This window comes from Lolium rigidum, chromosome 6 (assembly GCF_022539505.1).
Source record: "Lolium rigidum isolate FL_2022 chromosome 6, APGP_CSIRO_Lrig_0.1, whole genome shotgun sequence".
NCBI lineage: Eukaryota > Viridiplantae > Streptophyta > Magnoliopsida > Poales > Poaceae > Lolium > Lolium rigidum.
The window spans coordinates 270,973,651-270,986,081 of record NC_061513.1 but is presented as its reverse complement, the minus strand read 5'-3'; the positions used below and the strand labels follow the sequence as shown (position 1 = coordinate 270,986,081).

Sequence of the window (12,431 nt, the reverse complement as noted above, 5' to 3'; positions counted from 1 at the left end):
CACCTTGCCGGTCCAGCGCCCACGGCTCCGCCGCAGCACCCGAATCATCTTCATCATCGCTCATCTCGACGACCTCGGTCTCGTCTGCGAGCAAATTCAGGCGACCCATCATTGAGTTAACACCTTCTTCAGCACCCTCCACAGGGGCTGCCAAGCCCTGCAGCACCTCACGGGCTTCAGACATCACGCAAGCACGAAGCTACACGGGACAGGGGTGAGAGGAACTCAGCCAAGCCAGGATAAAACAGCCGCAGAAGCGAAGCTGTGAAGGGAATCCGCCGCCGGTCGTGACCCACGGGGAAAAGATTGCAAACTCACCGGAAGCGAGGCAAAAGAAATTTGGGACTGTTCGAGGCGGATCTAACGGGAGTGAGGGAGATGGCCGCCGACTGAACTAGCAGGGGCAGGCCATGAGAAGGGGCGTCCGCCCACCGGAGTGGAGAGCGGCCGGAGGCTGGTGGGAAGGGGGGTCGGGGCGGCGGCGGCGGAGGCCAGGGCTAGGTCGCCTCCATTTTCGTCCCCATATTGGTTGATTCTAGTAAGTCCACTCAAAGCTTCCTCTTCTCTTTGTTGTTGTTGTTGAGAAGACTGCTGGCTCTTCTTGCTCTTAATCACACGGTACCGATTGACTTCATCCGACGGCTAGCCAGCCCGGGGAATCGGGCGTTTTGATCCCCGGAGGAGGCTCAGCGTTCCCCATTTCAAATCGAGCGGCGTCGGCCGGCGGCGGCGGCGATGGAGGTGGGCGACCTGCACAAGGTATGGGAGATCCGCGCCCTCAAGAGGAAGCCCGACGAGCCCTCCGCCCGCGCCATCCTCGACCGCATCGCCAACCAGGTCCAGCCCATCATGCGCCGCCGCAAGTGGCGCGTCAAGGTCCTCTCCGAGTTCTCGTGAGCGCGCCCAGCAACCCCTAACCCTAGTCTCCGTATTCTCATTTCCCCCGTTCGATTCCGGTTGTGCTGCCGGCGCCGTCATTTTCGATTGCTGCATCACTCAGGCCGAAGAACCCCAGGCTGCTGGGGCTCAACGTCAACAGGGGCGTCGAGGTGAAGCTGCGGCTGCGGCCCCACGGCCGGGACCACAACTTCATACCCTACGAGAGGGTGCTCGACACCATGCTCCACGAGCTCGCCCACATCGCGCGCGGTCCTCACGATGCCCAATTTTACAAGCTATGGGACGAACTCCGCAAGGTCTGTATCCCTACGTCGATGACGGTGCGCTTTTATTGGTGCTCGAAAATTTGATGTTTCCACCGGATAGACTCTGCTGCTTGTGTGCACTGCGCGTATACAACGCGACAATTGCACATAATCTCTTGCAAGTAAGCACGTTTCATGAAGTTCAATTGATTTTGGTTTAAACGGCATTCAACTCAGGATTAGTAAGTTCATTGGACAATGTACTCCTGCGATAGTTAACATTTGATATGGATGGAAGTACAGAACTGATCTTATTTACTACGTATATTGTCTGCTACAAACTGAATTAGTCATAGCAGAGGTATGTAATTTAGTAGCCCCTCTGCTTTTTTTGCCCTAGTATCACAATTTTTGCTGAGAGTCACCATAACAATATTTTTTAAAGGAAGTGGTTAAATCAATATTTTTAGTTCAGAATTATAAGTGGTTGGTTATACAGAGGATCTGTAACACTCAAGCGCTGGGCTACAGTAAATTTCTTGCATTGAAATGCTGCTAATACAAATAACACAAATAGTGTCGATAATCTCTTGAGTAAATTGTTGAAGTTGAGTTATTCTAGCTTTTCGTTCTTTCTGAGGTGTGAAGTGCAGTTATTGTCTGCTTCCCCAGTTGAAATTTTCCTAGTTTTTTTCTTTACCATCAGAAGCTTATGCTGCTCATGGATAATAATTCAGGAATGCGAAGAACTTGTTTCAAAGGGTATCACTGGGCCAGGACAAGGGTTTGATGGTGCAGGCCGGCGATTAGGTGGGTTTTCAATACATCCACCTCCACCGTCTCTCCGGCAAGCTACACTAAGCGCAGCACAGAAACGGGCAAGGAATGGAGCTCTATTGCCATCTGGTCCAAGAAAGCTGGGTGGAAATAATGATATCATGAGTGCGTTGAGTCCAGTACAAGCTGCTGCTATGGCTGCTGAAAGGAGAATGCAAGATGACTTGTGGTGTGGATCGCATGACCAATCTGGCATTGATGATTCAGAAGATGTTGCTATTCTTGAGCAAGCACCTAACCTCACAGCAAGGGATAGAAAACACACGAAAGCCGGAAAAAACACAAAGGTTGTGTTTTCGAGCAGTTCTGCAGAGTGCAGCACTTCATCTGGACCTCAAGTTGCAGCACCAGGGGATTCCTCTTCTTGTAGGCCTACTGATGCGGCCATCAGTTCTCTGTGGGAGTGTAGTGCTTGCACTCTTCTAAATCAGGTATATTGACTGGCTCACTTTTGTTTTGTATAAACACTACATGAAGTTCCTCACTTCCTTCACACCGTTTGTCACACCAAACTAAAAGTCTTGATGAGTAGTTCTTCTGCTAGGCAGAGGTTTCAAAATGCAAATTATCTTTTGTATTCTTCGTGGTGCTTCACACTGGATGACTTTCATTACGATCTTATATCACTGTGACACAGACTATGAATATGAGGTCCAACGAGCATGGTTTGTATGCAAATGATCCACACTCTAATAGTGAGCACATATCTAATTGGTGCTTTTGGAGCAGAGTAGGGTTATGCAAACGTTAGTGAACACCTAATATTTTGGAATTTAATTGGAAACCACATATGGTATACCTAGGATGAATTGGATTGCTCATTCATGCCTACCTAGTAGTAGGTTTCTTGACAAGTAATCTCCTTACAATATTCTGAAGCTATATCGCGCAAGTTTATCTCCAACTTTAGTCATCGGCAAGATTTGACTATAGATTAGACTGTTTTAAAAGTGTAAATAAACTTCCTTTACTATTCTGATAAAACTCACAAATAATTCTATGTATTCTCCATGCAAAGTGGCATAACTTCTTTTCTTGCCTTGCTGTATCGGTATTAATATTCTTAGGATTGTTTGCACATTTCTCCTTGTGATGTGAGTTACAATATCCCTGTTCTTGTTTGTGTACATTATCTCAAATTTTCCATTTTGAAACATATGTTTCACTTTCTAAAATAAAAGCAACCGCATGTCTACTTGTGTTCTAATTACTGACATTTTCCTCTCTTTAATACATTTTAATCTTGACTTTTGTAGCCTCTGGCACCAATATGTGAAGTTTGTGGGACAGCGAAACCTAAAATTGCAAAAGCCAAGTACACAACTTGGTCCTGTAAATTCTGTACTCTAGAGAACAGCGTTGAGCTTGAGAAATGTTTGGCATGTGATCAATGGAGATACTCATATGGACCACCTGTAGCCACATATGGTCCAAGCTATGATTGACATTCAGTGAAAGCTACAATAATATGGTAAGTTTATGCTGTGCTAGTTGTTCTACAAAGTTCCCTCTTTTGTGAGGCATGTTAACTCTTGTATGAACAACACAGAGAAATCGCTTGTTTCTAGAAATAGCAGCATAGCAGTTCAGTCACCTGATTAATGCAGTAGTACAATGTGTGCTATGCTCAGCAGAGAAGTGACTTATTTTGCTCGCAACTGTGAAGTAGTTTTGTCTTCTGCCTCAGGAAATCATATGAGAGAGCTGCACAGAGCGATTCCTTGATATATAGATCTTAAACCACTACTTTCTGCATTTGTGATTAAGCTGTTTAACTCAATAGCTAAATGTTGTGCACAGCATGGCAGGTGGAATGGTATATATGTCTGCAAAGCTGATGGACATATCTAGTGCCGCAAACAGTTTTGGCAAATGGTCATTTTCTGCATTTATTTTTGCTGTAATATGATAATATATAGAGCACTTGGTCCAAATGTTGCTCAAATGCTTGTATCTACATGGGATGGCGATACAATCTGGACCAGTTTTTGTTCTTGTTTTGCTTAAAAAGGTTAATCCCGGAGGCCGGAGGTGCCGCAGTTATAAATTGGCAGGACGCAAGTTTGTAGGATGTATAGGGCTTTTAGTGACCGATTGTTTGAAGAATGATATAAGCCATATAGTTTTTTGAGAAAAGTTCCAGAATATAAGGTTCATTGTGTTGCCCCACTTGTATGGACAATATTTTTACGGATTTTAGTTCTCAATTTTTTTTATGGATTTGATTAGGTTTACTTATCTTATGCAAAGTCCTCTATTAGCTCACAACAATTGCCTAGGGTTAATGCTAGCCAAACATTGTGTATTTTTTCCTAAACATGCATTCTTTATGGCTTAAATTTAGGAACGGAGGGAGTATGTTGTGATCTATCTCAGTAGTTGACCTCTGACAGGGATTTTCTTTGGTTTTTGCAGGATCACGCTTTTGCTCAGGCACCTGCTGCAATGTCTATAAATTGTCTTATTAGCAGCTGTTACTTATGTTACCACTGCATGTCAAGTCTACTGAGTTGCAGAAAAGAACATCAAGCTTTAGCTTGGTACTCCATCCATGTATCCAAGACCTATTAATGCAAGATCAGTATGACTTGTAAACCTGGATGGAGGAAGTAGCCTTACTACAATCTAGAGTATTCTGTTTGCGTGGCTCCCAATTTCTTTTTGGGAGCATTGATTCATGGGCAGTGGGTAGTTTGTCACCATGTATGTTTTGGCATCTTTCACTTGTCTAACTGGCTTTTGTGCAAGAATGCCGCCATATACCTTCAGTGCAATGCTGACCCTAGGCACACAGTTGATGTTATCGTTGTGGTCATGAAATCTAATTTAGATCATGCATATGGTTTGCTGGTGAATTATGCTGGTTTTCACGAGCTTGGGATTGACCATTGCAAAAAATAATGTTTTTTAATAATTTTCTCCTCTTTCTGGTTGAATAATGTTTTGGTACATCATCATATTTGGCTTAGCTATTATTTAGCCTGTTAGAAGCTTAGTGAATAATGTTGCCTGAATTTTCTCTTATACCATAAAATAGCAGCTTTCATTAGTGAAAGCACCAATCCTTCTTGGAAAATGCAGATATACATTTAACCCTGTTGCCTTAGCTTGTACTGGTTCCGGAGGTGTTCCAGAATCGAGTTTAATTGGTGAACTTGCAGTTAGTGTTTCATGTAGAAGTAGAACTTATAAGGGAAATACATTTTTACAAAGATATAAGGTTGTTTATTCACTATGGGAAATTGCGATATCAGCTTCATTACTTTTTTTTGGGGGGTAAAGCTTCATTACTTCATTGAATGCCTAGCTTGTGGTAGTCCATTAAATCCATTCAGTGCCATTGAATGAGTCCAAAGCTCTAAAATATTCAACCAAATAACTCCATTCTCCTTCCATGCCATTAGGTTTCAAATTTTCTAGCCTATGTGCCATCACTGTGTCCATTTGGCCCCAATGGTATTTATGTGTTGATGCATGGAATACACTGGCAAAATAGTCATGTTGATGCCATAGAAGGAAGGAATTTTAAATCAGATGGCATGGAAGGATCAGGCACTTATTTGGGGCATATCATGGAACTGATAGTTATTATATTTGTTCATTCCCCATAAAACGATTATCTCTCCACTGATGAAATATAGTGTAGTTACTGTATTTTCCATAAAACCATGTCTGCCCAATACGTAGTTTTTGACAAATCTGACCCTTTGACAAAACTAATGCTTCATCTAACCTCTCGGCAAAACTATTTCGAAATCTGACCCCTAGGTTCGGCACCATAGAGGATGGAGCCGAAGCTGTGCAGGTCGGCTCCAAGGGTTTTTGCGCCGAACCACTTGGAGGCACTCCCTGCTGCAAAAGCGTAGTGCCGACCTGTACAAGTTCGGCTCCAACCTCTATGGCGCCGAACTCAGGGGTCAGATTCCGAAATAGTTTCACCAGGGTCAGATGAGACATTATTCAGTGAGTCAAATTTGTCAAAAATACGCCTTGGAAATTATATGGAAGTTAAGGGAGTAGTCTAAACAATGTTCATACATAAGCTAGTTGGACATATGTGATCAAGCCGAGTGAACAGTTGGTGTCATTCACCTGTTCTAAGTTTCACACAGGGATCTTCTCCCCCTACATCTAAATGGTGAGTTCATACTCTTTCATTGCCTATGGTTCATTGTCTGCTTTATTTGTATTTTGATAGTTTAATACTTCATTGAAGATGAAAAGTCGTATCATGAATCTTAATGCCATCATTTGTGTTTCCCTAGGCAAGGTACTGCTGGTGGGAGGCAAAATCCTGAAAGGCGAACTCGAGAGTCAAGAGCAGTCCCTGCACCTGATGCGAACGCAGAGCAGGTATAACCACCACTTGACATCTTGCTGAATATGTAATCTTGTTCATCTTTTGCTTATTGAGGTATATGCTTGATCGCTTACATGCTCGTCCTCCTGACCAAGCAGATCCTGTGTTACGTTATGCGCCACAACATTCATCCTCCCACCGTAGTGCTTGACCGAACGGGAAAGAAACCCATTCATCAGAACCTTGATATCGCTCACCAGAATCCCAGCACTAGATCAACCTTGAGTTGGAGAATTGATCCGCTGGACCATCGAAAGGCAACCAGAAACTAAGATGATATCCTGAAAACCTCTATCAGCAACAACTCGCAAGGCATTCCTTATGGCTACTGCCTCCGCCTGTTCAGGTACTGGGCTCCCTGCATTCCTTCAGGGGCTGCAAGTTTGAAAGTGCCTTGGTGATCACGGAACACTGCATCCCAGCCCATTCTATTCTCGTTAGGCACAAGAGCTGCATCCACATTTACACTGACCTTGCCTACCGACGGTGAGCGAGAGAGGAATCACACCTTGTGGAAGAACTTGGCTTGTAAGTTGTAACAATGCAGAACTATATTATCAACATAGGCTTGAATCTTCCCTACAACTCGTTCCGGGTGGAGCAGGCCTTTATCATTTCTGGCATCATGCCATGTTTCCCAAATAAACCAACACGTGACTGCCAGAGTTGTGCCCTGATTCTCACTTGCCTTCCCCAGATAATCGAACAACCACTGCTTCATATTCGACATTGACTTCCTGTTGATCTTAACCGGATATATTTCCTTGATTGTATACCATACTGCATGCGCAAAGGGACACAGCAGAAACAAGTGCTCAACTAGTTCAGACTTATTGCAGAAAACACACGCATCATCTGCTGGCATGTGTCTACGCTGAAGCTGAAAACCAGTGGGTAGACAGTCATGTGCCATCTTGTTCGGAGCTTGTACTGACCAGATCGATTTCCACTCCTTAGCCTGACCTGCACCATCAGAGTTGCTTCCACGTCCAGCAGTAGCCCGTCTGGAGAAGAAGGCATTGGTACGTGCAAGGTTATAAGCTGACCTGACAGTATACATACCGAATTTGGCTGGGGGCCATGAAGCAAAATCATCTCCTCCGTGCCTGCTTATTGGAATTTTTAGGCCTCTGGGAAATGATGTTGGATCTTGCCCACATTCCATGTACTTCCATCAACAGTCACCAGACACCGAACCCTAGCTCCATCAGGTAATCCGTTCAGTGTAGTAAAGGTACCCGGTTGAAAACCTGGGATCCAGTTATCAGCCAAAACTCCGTTCTCCAGTGCCTACTCCCTGTCTGAGTCCCTGCATCAGCAGCTCGTGGCCAAACAGAATGGGGCACCAAGTGAATGTCGAGGTCCTTGGTTTCGCGGCAGAGACGAAATCTGAGTCTGGGAAATGCCGGCCCCTCAGAACTCTCGCACACAGTGATGACGGGTCAGTGATCAGACGCCAAGCTTGTTTGCCCAACAGCCAACATAGTTTGGTTGAAAAGAACAAAATCATGAAAGCCCATACCACCGAGGTTTTTTTGGAGCTGAAAGCCACTCCCACGATCGCCAGGTCATTTTCTTCCTTCCGTCCTCAAAACCCCTCTAGTGGTTGGCAATAAGACTCTGCATCTGGGTTTCAATGGAACCACCCATATCAACACATGTTACTGAATCTTCTGAAGACTCCAAACGTGTGTTCCCAGCGAGAACCTTTTCATTCTGGGCCTTTAGTTATCTTTTTTGACGGGCTGGGCCTTTAGTTAAGGAAAATGATTCGTTGCCCCCGGGGGATAAGGCGCTCCCAGCCTCCGGCTCGCGCGACGCACGATGGCGTGCCAACGCGTGGTCCTGGTAAAGCCACGTCATAGTTGGGGCCCACACCACCGTTTCCCTGTAGTCTCTTCTTCCCCAAATCCATACGGGACAAACAGGAGCTTGGCCCCAGCGCCGCTGCCGCCACCGCCAGTCCCGACCTCCGCGCAGTAGCCATCGGAGAAGCCCCGCCGCCGGGAGCCCCGCCGCCAGTAGCCATCGGAGAAGCTCCGCCGCCGGGAGCCCCGTCACCAGGAGCCATCAGAGGAGCCCTGCGAGCGGCCGCCGCCTACCCCAAACTCGTCCTCCTACTGCGGCCGCGGATATCATCCCCCGTGGTCGCCGGCTCCGCTGCCCTGATTCCCTCCACGTCCTCCGCTTGCGCACTCCTCCGCCGAGCCGCCTTTCTCCCGCGCCTCCCTCTCGCCGGTGTTCGCCCATGCCGTCGCGCCGCCTACCTCCTCCTGCAGCCACCCCATCGTTGTCGCCGGCCGCCTTCGAGCTGCTACCTTATGGGCGACGGGCGTTGCTACATGACACTGGCGGAGTTGCTGCCGGCGGCCATCGAGGTTGTCGTCATGGGCGACGGCCGTTGCTACACGGGAGTTTGCCGACTTAGGGCTCTAGCGTTAGCATAAATTTTTTGATACAACATTTTTGCTACATTAGTATATTTTTTTTGATACAACTTTTCTACGATTTTGCTACAATTGTATAATATGTTTGCTATGTTGTCTCCGACGATGTCTCCGGTGATATCTCCGGTGAGTTTTTCCGGCGATGTCTCCGACGATTTTCATTTTTGCTACATTAGCACATTTTTTTGCTACGTGGTCCCCGGCGAGGTCTCCGGCAAGGTCTCCGGCGAGCCCAGCCTTTTTATTTTCTTTTCTGAACGAACCGTTTTTTGCTTCAGTCATTTGCTGCCGGGGGTGATTTTTTGCTGCCGGAGGTGTTTTTTTGCTAGATGCAAATCTAACCATCAAAATGGTTGATCCGACGGCTGGGGACCCGGGGGCTGGGGAATCAGATCCCCCGGGGGACGCCCAGCACTTTCCCTAAATCACCCATCAAAACCTGGACCACACAAAAATAGCGAACTTCATGTACGTGGTGTAGTAGACCCGCAGAACTTCACTGTGGTTTTGTCAGCAAGATCGAATACACGTCTGGGTGATAGCAACGGGACATTAGTTACTCAAGCTGAAGTATTCGCTCATGGGCGGAGGCTGTCTGAATCTTTTTTTTATAAAGGGATACATTAATACCAAGAAGATATCGAATACACCCAGACTCTGTCAGTAGTAGCGGAAAGTACGATCAAGCATTTCACCAGAAAGATGACAAGACCAGCAGGGTGGATGGAGCCACTGTAAGTAGCTCCAAACTTGAATTGCAAAAGGGCATAAACCTTTCTGATGCCATCCATTTCCTTCATTTGTTGCACTTTCATTAACGAAGTCAGCTGTTAGTTTTGATAAATCAAAGGTGTTCCGGGTTGTGAGAAATGTCAGTAGTCGGACTTGATTACACTTTTTGCACGAAAAACTAACTAATCACTTGACAACAGGGCTATGGTTCCAAAGGCAACAAGATCCACCATTCTGGGCCTCTGACCTCATGCCCCCCCCCCCCCCTGGTAGTGTGAAGTTTTCCGGCGAACCCAGGCGGAGAAGTCCCGAGCGAGGAGGGCCCACAGGCACGATGGAGAAGGGCATCACGAGTGGCGTGCGCCTTGGGGTTAAAGTAGCCTTTGTGTTATTTTCTGGAGAGGAAAGTTGAATGATCCAGTAAACGTGAGTTTACTCTTCTTTGGAGATGGCAAGTTAGCATGGGTTTACCTGGACAGCGATGGGTGTCTTAAAGTGCGGCTGTTTTTCAAAAAAGTTGTGGGAAAGAACTCACAGAGAAGTTGAGTCATTTGGATTTTAGGACAGATGGCATGAAAATCCGAAGAATGCACGCGTGTGTGTGCATCCAGGTGCTTCTCTCTAACTTTCAGCCTACTGACTTATTGATCCAATGATCCAATGTACGTATGGTGTGACCACTCTACGAAATTAATCAGATTGCTTCCCTGCTGATCGAGTTGATGGTATGTCGCCGTCTCCCCTGCTGATCGCATCCTCCCTTCCCATGCGAGTATGCGACAGCTACATGTAAGGATCAACCACCAGCACCTCCGTGGCAAAGCAAGCACGTAGCACGTGAGCAAATCATGTTTAGCTTCCTCGACGGTGCACGCATGGGTACAGTGTTTGCCATGCGCTCCTTGTAGATGAAGATCAACATTGTTGACTAGAATTCGACATAATTTAGTTATGTGTGCACGAGAAGATATCATCTTGTATTTGGGGACCCAGCGACATTGTTGTGCCGTCGATCAATTCACTAGTTTAATAGATCTAGCCGACTTTGGGACACCAGCTTTGTATTGTACCTTAATACTTACCAACAAAGACAATATTTTTGACGATCAAAGCCTTTACGGCGCTTTTCTTCTAGACAGAATGAAAAGATAGAGAAAATCACTTTTGTTCTTTCACAAAATGTTACTGTATTCAGCAATATTTACGTAGATAAATCAGTGTAAAGCCAACATTCTGGCATCTGAATATTTTTTGAATGCATTTCTGCAGCTGAACGTTGTTGGAGTGGAGTCCTACGGTTCTGTTGTTCGATGATCAGGTGATAAAACTACTCCGGTTCATATTAATTGACTCTAACATGGATGTATCTAGACACATTTTAGTTCTAGATACATCCATATTGAAGTCAATTAATATGAATCGGAGGTTAATTAATACTACAGTAGTACAATGCTGTTCAAGATTTTTAGACAGTTGCGTAGTACTTTTCCTATATAACAGCTAAACAGTCGCAGCAATCAACATGTATTATTGAAGTCCTGCAGCTCACGGTTTTGATCACAGTTAGGAAATATTCAGAACATGATTTCTTCGCAGGATTCACCGTTGAAATCGCTGAGGGAATGCACCCAGCGTTGTGACTCTACCAGACCGGTTCGTCAAAGGGAAGAAAACGACCACTAGTAAATAGAAACAACACCACAGGTACTCTCGGCGAAATTGTATTTGCTGATTATACTTCATGTGATTCTTATATACAGGTTTCCATTGGATTAGTTCAGTTTCGCATAGAAAAATTATTACTTTTAGACTTGGTCCGCCGCTATCCATCATGCACATATGTATGCATGCGTGGCGAAGGCCCTTTTACTCCGTCGAAGCTAAAAATATCGGTAATTAGTCTCACATTGTTGGGCGTGTAGAGCCTCTTTTTTTTTTGTTTTTTTTTGTTTGCGAATAGGACACTGGCATTAAAAGAAACAGCGAACAATACAAAGCACTTCAAGAAAAATGAAAATTACAATGAGATCCTTGAGAAACCCTTCATCTTCAACCTCTAGACCGTGTCGACGACGCGCCGTCGCTGCCGCTTCTTCCTGAGTCGGCTTGACGTTGTTGGTTGCGGATGGAAGTCGCCGAACAAGTCAAGAAGACCACATCCGTTCCGAAGACGAAGAAGAAGGATGAACTGCTGCTGAAGCTCCTTGACGATCCTAAGACCTCTCACAGCCAGACGAAAACCTTGAAGACGACACCACTTCCACAAGCCTCTCCCGAGATGGGGTTGAAGCCGAAAGATCTTATTGCACGAGGCGACACCACCAACACCTGAGCGCCGCCCCTACAAACTTTGACCCTAAAAACGGAGAATGGACCCCACAAAACAGGGGGTGGAGACCTCCCGCCGATGAGGGCCGCGATCCACCGCACCCCCATGGCCCGAAGGCCACAGAGGCGGGGCAGATCAGCGGCGGCGCCGGCAGGAGGCGAGGAAAACCTAGATCGCTTGAGAGCCTCACGTACCGATGTGTAGAGCCTCTTTATGAGAGCTGCTCTTCTCTGTCTACCATTCACTACTATCTTGTGCGGTTACACGGACATTTGCGTACCTGTAGAAACGTAAGAGAGGAAGAGTTGGGGGAGACCTTGCACGTATAATGACGTGGGGTTCTGGGGTTTATATTAGGCTCAAGTACAATTAAGCTTAAGTTACAAAGAGGTTATAAGAGAGTGGATTTGGTAACCGGGTGTATACGTGAGCACGCAACTATTAGCGTTGGATTTGGTTTAAGATGCGTATCTCACAAACGGAGCCAAACGGCGCGGGGCAAACAAACAAACTAGTATCCACGAGCTGCCCATCCCACCGAAACGCACGAGCTGGACTCTCCTGGCCGCGAGCTGCCCACG

At 46.1% G+C, this 12,431-nt stretch overlaps 1 protein-coding gene across 2 annotated transcripts; it reads left to right on the top strand.

Moving 5' to 3' along the window:
- Nucleotides 1-721: 721 nt before the first annotated feature.
- Nucleotides 722-10,233, top strand: LOC124665672 (DNA-dependent metalloprotease WSS1-like). Of its 2 annotated transcripts, XR_006990657.1 has the most exons (7): nucleotides 722-893; nucleotides 1,001-1,196; nucleotides 1,883-2,413; nucleotides 3,239-3,453; nucleotides 4,398-6,120; nucleotides 6,248-6,335; nucleotides 9,722-10,233. XR_006990657.1 is itself a non-coding variant. In XM_047203064.1 (5 exons), exons 1-4 carry the CDS (start codon nucleotides 736-738, stop codon nucleotides 3,425-3,427), a joined length of 1,074 nt encoding a protein of 357 aa, XP_047059020.1. In that variant the 5' UTR covers nucleotides 722-735; the 3' UTR covers nucleotides 3,428-3,453; nucleotides 3,791-4,035. The 2 variants fall into 2 exon arrangements, 1 of the variants encoding a protein (XP_047059020.1); XM_047203064.1 differs by lacking the exons at nucleotides 4,398-6,120; nucleotides 6,248-6,335; nucleotides 9,722-10,233 and adding an exon at nucleotides 3,791-4,035.
- Nucleotides 10,234-12,431: the final 2,198 nt, after the last annotated feature.

Coding starts and splice junctions, on each gene's coding strand:
- LOC124665672 (XM_047203064.1), top strand. CDS start 736: ATGGAGGTGGGCGACCTGCACAAGGTATGGGAGATCCGCGCCCTCAAG. Junction 894..1,000: donor AAGGTCCTCTCCGAGTTCTC/GTGAGCGCGCCC, acceptor TGCATCACTCAG/GCCGAAGAACCCCAGGCTGC. Junction 1,197..1,882: donor TATGGGACGAACTCCGCAAG/GTCTGTATCCCT, acceptor ATAATAATTCAG/GAATGCGAAGAACTTGTTTC.